General features: G+C 45.2%; 1 protein-coding gene across 2 annotated transcripts in view; it reads right to left on the reverse strand.

The window, feature by feature from the left end:
• RLIM (ring finger protein, LIM domain interacting) overlaps positions 1-15,122 on the reverse strand; it is a 52,483-nt gene that overhangs the window by 9,748 nt on the left and 27,613 nt on the right. The window contains exons 2-3 of one of the 2 annotated variants that reach the window (XM_040323986.1): positions 5,471-5,665; positions 2,164-2,247 (exon numbers count right to left, since the gene is read on the reverse strand). In XM_040323986.1, coding sequence (XP_040179920.1) covers positions 2,164-2,247; positions 5,471-5,639 — 253 coding nt within the window. In that variant the 5' untranslated portion in view covers positions 5,640-5,665. Of the gene's footprint in view, positions 1-2,163; positions 2,248-5,470; positions 5,670-15,122 lie in introns of both variants that reach the window. The other variant, XM_040323985.1, reaches the window with a different exon arrangement.

The raw sequence follows: 15,122 nt of genomic DNA on the forward strand, positions 1-15,122 counted from the left end.
AAAATACATTTGCATATTAATACAGAGGAGTCGGAGAGTCGGAAGTACATAAAACTGAGGAGTCTGAACATTTATCTACCGACTCCACAGCCCTGGTCAGAAGAGACCAAAATTGAGCTCTTTAGCATCAACTCAATGTGAGAAGAGGACTGCAAGACAAGAAAACCATCCCCACCGTCAAACATGGAGGTGGAAACACGATGCTGTTGCAGTGTTTATCTGCCATGGGGCAGGACAACTTCACTGCGTCAAAGGGACGCTGGACGGGGCCCATGTATCATCAAATCATGGATGAGAATCCTCCTTCCCTCCGCCAGGGCATAAAAAAAAAAAAAAAAAAAAAAAAAAAAAAAAAATCGGTTGTTGATGGGTATTCCACAATGACCCAACACACAAGGCAACAATAAAGTGACTCAAGTAGAAGCACATTAACCACTTCCGGCCCGGCCTATAGCAGAATGACAGCCGGGAAGTGGTTCAGTTATCCCGACTAGGCGTCATATGATGACCAGCAGGATAACAAGCCATTAGTGGGGTGTCACACCGCAACCTCGATCTAGGTAAAGAGCTTCTGACGGAGGCTCTTTAGCTGTGTCCAATCACAGCTGATCACAGTTTAAACAGGAAGAGACGTGTATCGTAGAGGAGAGACGATCGGCTGCTCTCCTGACGGGGGGGGGGGGGGGGGGGGGGGGGGGGGGGGCGTCTGTACTGATTGATTAGTACACCCCCCCAGGACCACCAATGATGCCCACCAGGTATGCCAATCATGGCCCCGTCAATGGCACCCACGAGGGCCCCCGTCAATGCTCAGTGAAGGAGAAAACATACTTATTTACAACATTTTATAACAGAAACAAAAGAAACTTTCAAGTTTCTTTTTTTAGCAAAAAAAATAAAAACCCCTGTGGTGATCAAATACCACCAAAAGAAAGCTATTTGTGGGAACAAAATTATAAAATTGTTTGGTTACAGTGTTGCATGACCACGCAATTATTTAAAAAGTGCCAGCGCTGAAGATTGGCTTGGGCAGGAAGGAGGAAGTGCCTAGTATTGAACTGGTTAAGGTCCTGGTGTGGCCTAGCCAGTCTCCAGACCCCAATCCCATAAGAAAATATGTGGGGGAAGCCTCGAAACCTTAATGACTTGGAGAGGGATCTGCAAAGAGCAGTGGCACAAAATCCCTCATGAGATGTGTGCAAACCTGGTGGCCAACTATAATAAACGTCTAATCTCCGATTGCCAGCAAGGGTTTTGCCACCAAGCATGTTTTGCTTAGTGGTCAAATATTTCGCTCATTAAAATGCAAATTAGTTTGTTTTCAATATCCTTTTATTTGTTTTTTTTCCAACGTTTACAGAATTCACATCATCCAATATAATCACACACACACAATATGTATTAGCATTTGAATTTTATCAAAGACCTTTATAAGAGAGACATACTTTATTTATTTCTTAGGGATCTATATCCCCTTTACTTTAAGTTTTACTCTCTAAGCCTTAAAAAAATATATACTTCATTCACACTCCATCACATCTATTGCAAAAAAAAAAAAAAAAAAATTGTTCCCTCCCTTTCATTCCTAAAAAAATGTTATTAGATTTTCCAATAACCGGAATTCATCCCACTGTTGCCACATTATGGGTAAATGGTTCTTTACAAACCCCTCTTTCCTTATGCTTCCCCCCCCCCCCCCATGTAATATATTTCATTCATTTCACCTAACCATTCTATTATTGTAGGAGTTTCTGATTTCTTCCATTTACTAGCTATTATAGATCTAGCTGCTGTAATCATATATTGAAATAAATCATTCTTTGTGGTTTCTACTGATCTTGATGTTGTGGATAACATTAAATCTTTTATGTTCAGCTGCATTTCTATTCCTGATACTTTGATATATAATTTTCATTTTATTCCAGAAATTGCTCATTCTTTTACATGAAATGCAAATCAATTTATAATTTATTTAAAATGCCGTTTTCTGGATATTTTTATATTGTTATTCTGTCTCTCACAGTTAAAATAAACCTACCGTTAGAATTACAGACTGATAATTTCTTTGACAGTGGGCAAACCTACAAAGACAGCAGGGGATCAAATATCCCCCACTGTATTTATTCATTTATTTATGTTTACTGTTCAATATAGCTCCAGTACCTCTGTTTTCATCTGAATTTGGCGGAGGAGGTCCTTCTCTAATTTGCTGCAATCTTCTCAGTAGCTCCTCTTTAGTAATCTCCCCTAAAGTGAGAATACAAAAACAAAACGGTTTATAGCAGTGAACTTTAACACATATTAATAAAGCAATCCACATATGCCTGTATTTCAGTTAAACAAAAATTCTCTACAAAGTTCTTTGTTTCTTTATATATATCAAAGTTTGCAAATAGGAGGTGAAAATGGAGGTCTCGCAAACAGCACCTTAAACCCGCCCTATCAAATTAGCACTTACCGTAAAATCCTTTTCTTGGAGTCAGAGGGACAATTCTCAGGCATCATTTATACTTGCGGAAAGTGGTAAAAAAAAAAACCAGGCGGTTGAACTGCATTTTTACCATCCCATTTAAAGTGCAAAGGCAGGGGGTGAAGACATGCCATAGTCACGATGCGCTACAGTAAAAATGATCATTGTTGCATGTGGTGATGCAGTACAGTAAAAATGATCACTGTTGCATGTGGTGATGCAGTACAGCAGCCCTCAAAATTTTCACTCGCCTGGTCGCATTTAGCGAGTGAAAATTTGGTGGGGGCGAGTGGAGATGGAGCGCTGAGAACAGATGAGTGACACTGTGCTCTCCAGCTGCCTGGCTCCGATGGCTGTTGGGAGGATTTTGCTCCACCTCCCTCCAGCTTTGCGATTGGCAGTTTCAGGCTCTGGCTGCTTGTTGTGTGGGCGGGATGGGGATGCAGCAATCTTCTGAGATCCTTCCCACCTGCCTGAATCATCAGCCTGCCGACCCGCCCTCTCGCCTGCCCATCTGCCTGAACTGCCCACCCATCCACCTCCCTGCACTCAGTCCTGAAAGAGATGTGAACTTATCAGGAACGAGTGTGTGCGGAGGTAAGCTCAGCTAACTGCTTGTTTCATTGCTCCTTCTTCCTGTCCAGCACCATAGCGTTAGGGCAATGGCACTTGAACAGGCTGAAATTGAGGAAGGGGTTAGCATTACCAATGCAGGTGGGGGATGTGGGAGGGAGGTCAGTGGTAGTGAAAGTTAACCCCCCCACCTTGCATTGGTCTCTATGGCAGTGACATTTTAACCCACCACCCCATTCTGCATTTGTGGTAATGTCAGTGAAAGTTAACCCCCTCCCCCCACATTGGGGGTCATGGGAGGGGTTACATTTCAATGCCACCAACATAGGAGAGGGGGACATTAAAGTGGTGTTCTGCCAAAAAAAAAAAATTAAAACCAGCAGCGACACATACTGCAGCTACTGGCTTTTAATAAGACACTTACCTGTCCTGGAGTCCAGTGATGTCGGCACCGCAGCTGATGTCTCCATTAGCTGTCAGGTGCTGCCAACGCCATTGCGGATAAGGGAACCCAGCAGTGTAGCCTTTTGGCTACATGACGGGAACCCTACTGCGCATGCTTGAGGCTCTACTCCTCTCTCCTACTGGCCCGGCGACAGGGGGAGGAGGAGGGAGCCCCAGCTGTGACATCAATACCCGGGCTGAAGCTCCCAAAAGTGGGAAAGGATATTTCTGAAAGACAGGCATCCTCCCCCCCCTCCCCCCCGAAAGGTACCAATTGTGGCACCGGAGGGGGGGAGGAATCAGATGAGTGGAAGTTCCACTTTTGAGTGGAACTCCGCTTTAATACTGACACCTGTGCTAGCAGTTATTAAATCGGTTGTAAACCCGCATATGCATTTTTTTTTTTTTACACCTGCAAGGCAAAAGACATAATGAGCTAGTATGCACCGCATACTAGCTCATTATGAAATACTTACCTCGGAACGAGGAGAAGAGAACTTACCTGGTCCACGCCGAGCGAGATGTCATCTTGACTCGGCGTGTCTTCCGGGTATCGCCACTCCAGCGCTGTGATTGGCTGGAGCAGCGATGTCGTCACTCCCGTGCATGCGCCCGGGAGACTTCAACCGTACAGGTTTAGGAGATATTCTCTATACCTACAGGTAAGACTTATTATAGTCTTACCTGTAGGTAAAAGTAAAAAAAAAGGCTTTACAACCACTTTAATGCGTCCACTGACTTTAATGCTGAGAGTTACCAATGCATCCTCTGTTGCCAGTGTTGGGGTTATTATGATGTCCACTGACATCAATGCTAGGGGTTATTTATGCGTCCTCTGATACCTGCGTTGGGGGTTATTATGGCGTCTGGTACCAGTGCTGGGGTTTTTTAATGCATCCACTGACAACAATGCTGGGGGTAATTACTGCAGCCTCTGATACCCGTTTTTGAGGTTATTATTACTGGCACAAATGCTGGTAGGTATTATAGCGCCCGCTGACACCAATGCTGGGGGTTATAATTGCACTGTAATTTAATTCAAGGTTTAGGGGCAGAATTAGGGGTGGGACGGGGTAGGGTGGCAAGTAACTCTTAAGGCCTGGCTAGTAACTCAGGACTTGAAATTTTGAGCCCTGCGCTACAGTAAAAATGATCACTGTTGCATGTGGTGGGCAGCAACACTGTTGAACGTGACCCATTCAAGAGAATGGGGCACATTACAATGCGGTGATGTGGATTTACAGGGATAAAACAAACAGTAAAAAGAAAACCATCTCCTCGACCCATCAAAATTTTTAAAATAATCAAGTAAATGAAGCACAGGTTAACCCCACCCACAACCATCATGCCTTAGTTCACGACAAAGTAGTACCAAGAAAATAAACACCTTTGCGCCCCCTTCACATGGGGCGGATTTCGCTCCGATCAGCAGGAAATCAGCTCATAGATTTCCTGCCAATCAGAGCAGAGCGGCAGGTGACGCATCCATGTCCACTCACTTTTTGTACGAACAGAGCCCACTCTACTCTATGGGTAGTGGAGAGTAAATGGACGCCACTGTTCGTTTACACCCGACTACTGTCCACTCCACCCAACAATGAACCACCTCTTTTTTTTTTAGCAGATCCAGAGGTAGGTAGAGGTAAACAGACAAGTCAGTTTACACCCACCTATCTACAGGGATGAATGGACTTTTCCGATCAGGTCCACCTGAAAAACTAGGCGGACCTGATCAGAATGGCCGTATGAAAGGGGTCATGTCATGTGAAAGAGGCAAGAAATTAGGTAACCCCATTGAAAAAAGTCTCCAGTAATTTCAATACATAGGTTTAAAGGGCCTCTACTGTAAAGCTGTTTTTTCCCAATATCTGAATTATTTCAGAAACATTCAAACAGAAACCTGAAGATGGCACAGGAGCCGTTTCCATTTTGTTTTTAATCCACTAACAAACTACATTAAAAGTTACATTCAATATAATGTACCTGGAGTTCCTAATAAATTATTATCTCTCATGAGCCGGTAATCCTCTTCATTCAAATTATTTACAAACTGATAGAAAGCTTCCTCTCTGTCCAACCGGTCCATCTGACTCTGGCGTTGAGAATCTGACTGTTCAGCATTTCCTTTCCCGGTAGAATCGGTACTCTCCATGTTGACTAGTTGATGTATAGGTGAACCTGTCTAACAAAGAAATAAATGTTAATACACAAGGTACAGAAAGTTTGTCAAACACACATGATCAGCATGCAGAACAAGTCACAATTGACTGTCAGGCAATAGAATTGAAACATTTGTTAAAGTATAAGTTCACCTTTACAGAAAAAGTAAGGTGAACTTACTTACACATGAAGGTACAAATGGTCCCAGTAGTTGAATTTTTCCCCCCTCCTCCCTAAATGCTTATCCAAGCCCTCACTTGATCCAATGCTGTGCCGGTCTGCAGTGGCTCTCACAGGACACAGGAAGCAGTGGGAGCCCATTGGCCGATCCACATCGTGTGTGTATGGACACACACAGCCCAACTCAGAAGCATACCAGCACATGAGTTTCTATAGCACACAGGGAAGGGGAGAGTGCTGGCAGGGGACCCAAGAAGAGGAGGCAGTTATATCATGTCTATTTTTTTCTTAACATAAAATGAAGGTGGTTCTAAATAGCAAAAAGTTTCTCTTAAAAGCTGTAGTAAACCACGTACAAAAAAGAAAAACCAAAAACCCTGCAAGGCAATGGCATAATGTGCTAGTCTGCATGGAAGACTAGCACATTATGAAATACTTACCTTAGAACAAAGCCCTCCAGCGGTGCGCTGTCACCCCAGACAGGGCTTCCATCTTTACTGACTCAGCAATGACGCAACTCCCATGCATGCTCTAAGGCAGGCATGTCCAAAGTACGTCCCGGGGGCCAATTGCGGCCCCCGTTCCAGTTTAATGTGGCCCCCCTGGTAATTTGGATATATACTGCATTTATCGGCGCTGGGAACGAGGGAGGGAACAAGTGCTGTCAAATGACATACAGGACAATCTCCTGTTTACTCGGTGGCATCTGTAAAAGGAAGTCCCGTCTCCTGGGCTGCCATTGGATGACTCCTCTGTCTATCATAGGAGGTGAGACATTGTATTAAAAAGGCTGCTGTGTAAACAGGAGATTCTCCTGTATGTAATCTGTTGGTGCTCGTCCCGCCCCCTCCCCTCCAAAACAGCAGATAGACATCGATCAGGCTGCATTCATGGCAGTGGAGAGGCTGCAGATGGGCATCGATTAGGCTGCATTGATAGGCAATGACCCTTTTGCTTCACAGTTCTTTTATTTACATTTTTTTCCTGAAACTTCCCTCCTAAAGTAAAGGTGCGTATTATACGCCGATAAATACGGTATATCCAAAAAACACGCCCAAGCTCATCTCTTCAGCACACAGCCACAAAGGCAAGAGAATTCTTGTTGGACCGTGTATTCGTGAACCAAATTGTAATAGTTCAAAGAATGTCAGGCAAAATGTTCGGCCCTTACGCATGTTTACTTCATATCTGGCCCTCTTTGAAAAAAGTTTGGACACCGCTGCTCTAAGGAGCAACAGTTTACGGTACAAGTATGCTGTCCCTTTAGAGCGCATGCACCAGTGAGGACACCAACTGCATCCAATGTGAATATCTCCTAAACACTGCACGTATAGGAGATATTCACTGTATCTACAGGTAGTACAAAAAAAAAAAAAAAGTTTACTAATGCTTTAATGCATCCTCTGAATTAAAACAGTTCCACCCAAAAATGGAACTTCCACTTTAAGTGACGGTGACAGAAGATTGCCCAGCCATTTGTAGCGTGCAGTGTGGCTTGCACATGCCTGACAGTGAAGCCACACCCGGGTGCCCTCAGTAAGAATTCCGGCACCTGCATCGTGGGACAGGTGAGTATCTGATTAAAAGTCAGCAGCTACACTTTGTTTTAAAACCTTAAAATGTGTCTGTGCCTCCTCCCCCACTTAAATTACCTGAACAAAACCTCAATCCAATGCTGTGCCTGTCTGCAGCAGCTCTTCTCACATGACTCACCAGCAGCAGTATCCATTGGCTCATGCTACCGTCAGTTAAAGTGGTTGTAAACCCTCGGATGTAACATTATTGAAAAAAATAGCACATAACACAAGCAGCTGATCGCTGCATGTGAAAGTTTACTCACCGCCGTCATTAGCTGTAAAAAAAAAAAAAAAAAAAAAAAAAAAAAAAAAAAAATTTGTTTTGATGACGTCACCGCGCTTGCGCATTGTAGCCCCGCAAATCCGGCCATTTGACGCTTGCCGAGTTTTCATTTACATTTCCGGCAGTAAATGTGAGCGAGCTCCATGAGCGAGCTTCCCCTCTGTCCTCAGAAGAGAAGTCTCGCGATGTTACAGTCCTCCTGTTTTTGATAACTCCCCCCCCCCCCCCCCCCGTGTGACTGAACAACTCTGCAGCCTCAGACATAGGAACGAGTATATTGGTTGCCATGGTAACGGCAATCCAGATCAAGGCTTGGTTACGGCGGTACGATGCATGCGGAAGATTTCTAACAGAGACCCAGTAAGGGTGGAAGTGACATCAAAAAGAAGCAATGAACAGGAGCTAGAATGGCGATTTCTATACCCGGAAGCATTGAAAAAAAGAACGCAAGCCAACAGGTATTTGCAGGCCTCGTCTTTTTAAATAATAAATGTTATAAGCATTGCAATGAGCTTGGCTAATAGAATAACTAAAAAATAGAAAAAGTAGCCGAGGGTTTACAACCGCTTTAATGCCAATGCATCAGTTATATTTACATGCGTGTGCAGGGTGCGTAGTGCACCCAGTTGCACGTGCACATAGGGCACTAAGCATCAGATACATGCGTGCAGGAGACACTACGCAACAGATGTATAGTGTCACCAGTACGCACACATATGCATCCAATAGAGTGGGTGTTGTGAATCAGTTACATGTCAAATACATTTGTTCACAAAAAAAAAAAAAAAATACCATCCACCAAAAATGTCTCCTAAATGATTCTCCCAAGTGTTCCTCCATCTGGGTTTAAACCCGCCTGGGGCGTCGGATCCAGATGGCAAATGCAAACATTGATTCCTTATTTCCGTGTTCTTCCCTTCTATAAATATGTCCCTTTTCCTTCTCTTTTTCCCTCTATCATTTTTTCTTTACTTCTATGGTCAGTTACAGTACTCCGTTTGATCACCTAAAATGACAGGCTTGTGTACACTATGTGTTGTGTAATATGAAAGATCGCCTAGGCTGTTTGGTCAATATGCTTACTCTCAGGCTTATGCCTATATAAAATTTGCCCAGTCGCTGATCGTATCTATATCTCTTATGTGGCATACACTGTGCATCTCATTTCTCAGTTGTAAACCAAAAATTATTTTGAATAAAATTAGGGTTGCACCAATACCGGTACCGATATTAAGCATAAAATACACTATGAATTAAAAAAAAAAACAGTAAAGTTGCCACAATTTTTCTGTATAAATGTAAAAGATGTTATGCCGAGAATCGTGATATTTATTCAAGCAAAAAAATAAATACAATTTTGATTCTTATTTTATCCAGAATCTTGAAGCTCTACCTCAAACTAATACTTTCAGCGTCGGTTCTTGTGTTAAAAAAAAAAAAAAAAATTTTAGCAACAACTTTGCTTAGCCGCTGAAACACCAAGACAAAAAGAAACATTGTTTATTTTTTAATCTGTTTCATCATTTAGAGCCGATTCACACAGGTCCGACTTTGGATCCGACTTCAAGTCGCCCCAAGTCGCGTTGCATGAAGAAATCAATGTAAGTGAATGGAGCCGTCTCAATGCACACTACTTTAGTTGCTCTGACTTCAAAAAAGGTTCCTGTACCACTTTAATCCGACTTCTAGGCGACTTGTACCCATTGATTTCATAGTGAGGCAACTTTACAGGAAGTCGCCCTAGTGTGAACCGCAAACCCCTCCCTCCCCAGAGCTGGTATTTGGTATGAATCGTGAGGGGGAACTCCACGCCAAATTTTAAATAAAAAAACCGCCAAGAGCATACCAGGCCCTTAGGTCTGGTATGTATTTCAAGGGGGAACCCCCACGCTGAAAAAAAAAAAAAAAAAAAAAAAAAAAAGTGTGTGGGTCCCCCCGCAAGATTCATACCAGACCCTTATCCGAGCACGCAGCCCGGCTGGTCAGGAAAGGGGGTGGGGACGAGCGACCGCCCCCACCTCCTGAACTGTACCAGGCGCATGCCCTCAACATGGGGGGTAGGTGCTTTGGGGCAGGGGGCGCCCTGCGGCCCCCCCACCCCAAAGCACCATGTTGATGGGGATAAGGGCCTCTTCCCAACAACCCTGGCCGTTGGTTGTCGGGGTCTGCGAGTGGGGGGCTTATCGAATCCGGGAGACCCTTTAATTAGGGGGCCCCCCACCCTATGTGAATGACAATCCATTCCCCTACCATTCATCTTGGGGGGGGGCGGGGAAGAGTGTCAAGAAAAAAAAAACACGCTAGACAGGCTTTTAAAGTAAAAAGTCAGCTCTGGTGGTCTCCTTCCGACTTCAGGGGTCTCCTTCCGACTTCAGGGGTCTCCTTCCGACTTCAGGGGTCTCCTTCCGACTTCAGGGGTCTCCTTCCGACTTCAGGGGTCTCCTTCCGACTTCAGGGGTCTCCTTCCGACTTCAGGGGTCTCCTTCCGACTTCAGGGGTCTCCTTCCGACTTCAGGGGTCTCTGTCTCTTTCTGCCGGGCTCCTCCGCTATCTTCTTCCTGCTCTTTTACTGGCCCGGTCTTCTCCCTTCTTCGGGGGTCTTTTTTCCCGACTTCTCCCGCGCACCTCTGCTATCTTCTTCCAGCTCTTTTACTAGCGGCAGCCCGGTCTACTGCGTCGCCTTCTTTCCTCTTCTTCGATGTGGACTCGACGATCTCTCCCGCTGTAACGAATAGCGGAGGTGCCCGGCAGAAGGCAAGAAGACCCCCGAAGTCGGAAGAAGACCCCCGAAGTCGGAAGAAGGTGTTTTGAAGTCACGGTAGCGTGAAAGGGGCCTAAACAGGTATGATTTCAAGTAGTGCGATTTGAGAAGTAGTTATATATCAGCACTACTTGAGCCTGACAGAAGTTAAATATTAACCCTTTGCTAGTTAAACTTTTGTTCATAACATTACTGTTCATCCCTGTGACTCTTGACGGAAGAAGTCGTATCAAATTATTACAAATCTCACAGAAGTAGTGCTGACATCATGCTTTTGTACCTGGTGTGACTGCAAGCTAAAGCAACTTTCCAAGTAAAAATACGATTTTTTTTTTGTGTTCTTAAAAACATTCCTCTGTTTAACCCTGCTATTGTGTTCTGACAAGAGAACTCCCAACCACCATCCACACAGGTCAGTGCTCACAACCATTGCTCCAGCATGCTCATTTGACAGAAGCCAGGCCTGAGATCTTCTTAAAGTGGAGGTTCAGCCAGAAATTTAAATTTTTAACATTAGATTCATGCTCATTTTGTCACTTCACTTGTGTGATTTGAACACCGTTTTCATATGCGGGCGCTACTCGTGTATGCGTTCGCTTCTGCGCGCGAGCTCGTCGGGACGGGCGCTTTAAAAAAAAGTTTGTTTTATTTATTTTTATTAAATTTAATTACTTTTTACACTGAAAAAATAATAATAATTTGATCACTTTTATTCCTATTATAAGGAATGTAAACATCCCTTGTAATAGAAAAAAGCATGACAGGTCCTCTAAATATGAGATCTGGGGACAAAAAGACCTCAGATCTCATAATTAGACTGAAATGCAAGAAAAAAAAAATGTTTCTTTAAGAGGCTGGGCGGGACTGACCTTTTGACGTCACTTCCGCCCAGCAGAGCTATGGGGACGGGCGAAGGAGATTTTTCCTTCAGTCTCGTCCCCAGTCAGCAGCCGAACGCACCCGATCTCCTCCGCCGCTACCGACGGCTCCGGTAAGCGGCGGAGGGCGCGGGAGAGCCCTCTCCCGCCACCGATAACGGCGATCTCGCGGCGAGAATCCGCCGCGGAGACCGCCGTTATCGTGTACCAGACCGCGCACACTAAAGATGGATATCTCGTTTGTGGCAGCAGCTGCTACCGTTATCCATCTTTAAAAAGAGGACGTACATCGTCGTGCGCAGGTCTGGAAGTGGTTAAAGAGGAAGTAAAATGGGCTGCAAGAGAAAGGCATAATGAGCTAGTAAGCATAGCATACTAGCTCATTATGTGGCACTTACCCGAGATCGCAGCCCCCAAAGTCCTCATACCCGTCCGCCGCCATGTCCCCTCGCATCTTCTTCCTGTTTTCGCCGCTGAGATTGGTTGGAGCGGCAATGACGTCACTGCCGCGAATGCGCGCTAATACCGCACTAACCCAAATAATGCCATTAGCAAAAGTGGCACTCAGTGCGCCTGCCCCAATGTCAACGGCGCGCACCGCAAAGCCGCGCCCTCAATTACCTGTGTCTCCGTGCGACCCCGCCGCTCAATCGCGATGGGCAGCTCCGGCCGGTAATTGAGGCCGCGGCTTTGCGGCCTTTGCAGGCCAAAGCTTCCTTCTGTGATCTGGCGCCATCTTGTGGTGGCTGTTGGTATGACAAGTAAACCAGCAATTCTAATGGAGCTTCCCCAGTGTTTTCACTGCCATCTCCTTTCCTCTAATTAGAACCCCCAAACATGTATATTTTTTATTCTAAGACCCTAGAGAATAAAATGGCGGTCGTTGCAATACTTTGTCACACCGTCTTTGCGCAGCGGTCTTACAAGCGCACTTTTTTTTTGGGGGGGGGGGGAATAGGATTTTTTGTACTTACCGTAAAATTATTTTCTCTGACGTCCATAGACGGACACAGCTCCTTAAATCTTAACAAGTGGGTTATGTTCCTGTTCATAGGAGAGGACTAAGCAGAAACATGTTTAGATAATTAAATACATATTTTAAGAGTTGAACAGCCCCGCCCAGGGGGCGGTCCCTCCAGACATAACCCTTCTCCTTGCAGTATGCAGCCTTAGTTCGTAACAAGCAGTACAAATCTAAAAAGGAGGGGAGGGTGCCGTGTCCGTCCATGGACGTCAGAGAAAAGGATTTTACGGCGAGTACAAAAAAATCCTATTTTCTCTTATAGTCTATGGACGGACACAGTTCCTTAAATCTTGACAAGTGGGACGTCCCCAAGCAGTGCCAAAAACGAGGGGTGGGAACAGTATCAGTAAAACCAATTTAACTTCACCCCAAAAACACAGCAGAGCTCCTTAGCGGAGGAGTTGCAACCTTAAACAGTCGCCTGCAAAACATTGCGGCAGAAAGAAGCATCAGAAGATGCACTCACAACCAGGGCTGTGGAGTCGGTAGATAAATTTTTCCGACTCCTCAGTTTTATGTACTTCCGACTCCTCTGTATTAATATGCGAATGTATTTCATACATTCCTTGAGGGAAAGAAACGCAACCTACCACAGGACTACTGGCTGGGAAGCCAACAGTCTACTGCAGGGATCTTCAAACTACGGCCCTCCAGTTGTTCAGGAACTACAATTCCCATCATGCTCAGTCATGTCTGTGAATGTCAGAGTCTTGCAATGCCTCATGGGATGTGTAGTTCAGCAACAGCTGGAGGGCCGTAGTTTGAAGATCCCTGGTCTACTGTATTGCACAGTTTAAGCAAAAGACAAACACAATGAAAACAATCAAGTGACTGGATAGTAGCAGCAGGCATAAACATCAGGAACAGGATCTTTACCAGTTCAAAAATACAAACCACATTATTTGGTTGTTTTAGAACAAAAACAAAGCTTATCTATAATGAACCAAAAACAAAATCTGCAAAACCTAGAAATGGTTTATATTAATCTTGAAATGTAGTTCTAGGCTTAGCAAATGCAAATCAATTCAATGTAGAGTTCTAAGGAAGAGAATTGCCTCTGCCAGATCCTCTTTCATAGAGGCTCTAAAGTCAGACTTTATTATTTTTAGGGCTGAAAATAATCTTTCGACACTGACTTGGGTGGGTGGCGTTGCAGTAACTATTCTGGCCACATCACTAACGATCTCTGGATAAACAAGGATGGCTTCTTCAACAGTAAGTTTTGATGAGCGATCATACTTTTCAACTTCTTTTAGTGCTTTATAAAACTCCTGTTGGAATTTTTTTATTTGGACACTTACTGGTTCTCTAACATGCGTTCCCTGTAAAAGCAGAACACAACACTATGGAAAGTAGAAGTATTGCAGCTCCTAATTGTGCGTTGCGTGCCATATAGTGAAGCACATGAAAAGCATGCTTCTTCACGGTCACTTAACGTGTTCGTTTTGCGGTTACGTGAGGCACTGCATGCATTGGTCTTTATTCTTACAGTAGAGAAGTCATTAATTATAACTTTTTGTGAATTGGGACATTTAAACTTGCTTTTTTTTTTTTTTATTCCAATCTAAATTTAGTAGGAGTCGGAGTCGGTGCATTGTTTGCCGACTCCAGGTACCCAAAATTTCCTCCGACTCCTCGACTCCGACTCCACAGCCCTGCTCACAACAACCTTGTGAAATTTGGAAAAAGTGCAAACGGATGACCAAGTCGCTGCCTCGCACACCTGTGAGACAGACGCATGATGTCAGAAAGTGCCATTACTGGAAAGGGGGCGGCCGCCCCTAAGAGCATAGGCCTGTATGACGGTCTGCCTGATCCACCAAGAAATTGTTGACGAGACCGCCAGGCCCCTTTGTGGACCAGCCACAGACACAAAAGGAGCTTCCGATCTCCGAAACTGAGCCGTAGCAGGCAGGTATACCTGCAAAGCTTACCACACCTAAAGTATGAAATGCAACCTCCGTAAGATGCACCGGCCGAGGACATAAGGATGGAAGAACAAACAGTCCTCATTCAGGTGAAAGGCCGAAACCACCTTCGGAAGAAGGGAAGGTCGCGGGCGCACCATCACCACCTTATCCTTATGATCAAGCATGGCGACTTGCAAGACAAGACCGCCAACTCAGAAACCCTTCTGACAGAGGTAAAGGCCACTAAATGGGCCACCTTCCGAGATAGTGTCAAGAGAGGAATCTCTCCGATGTTTACAAAAAGGAAGGTTCCTGAAGAACCGAGAGCACCAGAGTCAAAACTCATGGGGGGGGGGGGGGGGGAAGAGGTGGGCCAAGAGGGGGGGGGGGGGGTTTGAAGTATATGACAAAACCCCCTGTACAAAAGGGTACCCACCAGGGAATGGGCCGCAAAAGGCCACTGTAGACACAGCCAAGGCTGAAGTCTGCCCCCCAAACGGTGCTTAAGGCAATTTTTTTAGGTAAAAACAGCAGGACACTGGACACCGAGTATGTCCGTGGACGACACACCATCTCTGCGCACCAAGAGATTTAGGCCTTCCAGGTACGATGGTAGATCTTCCTAGAAGACGACTACCGTGGCCACAGCATTGTGAGATGACCGAGTCGGACAGACCCAGGTCTCTTAAAACCTGGCTTCCAAAAGCCATGTCGCGCAAGCCAGTGACTGTACAACAGGGGGAAGTATGGGACCCTGAGACAGAAGGTCCTCCCCGGCCTGGCAACCGCCAGGGTACCTCCGCCACCAGACGCCCTAGATCGGCGTAGCAAGGATGCCGAGGCCAATCTGGAGTGATGAGAA

This window comes from Rana temporaria, chromosome 9 (assembly GCF_905171775.1).
Source record: "Rana temporaria chromosome 9, aRanTem1.1, whole genome shotgun sequence".
Taxonomy (NCBI): Eukaryota; Metazoa; Chordata; class Amphibia; order Anura; family Ranidae; genus Rana; species Rana temporaria.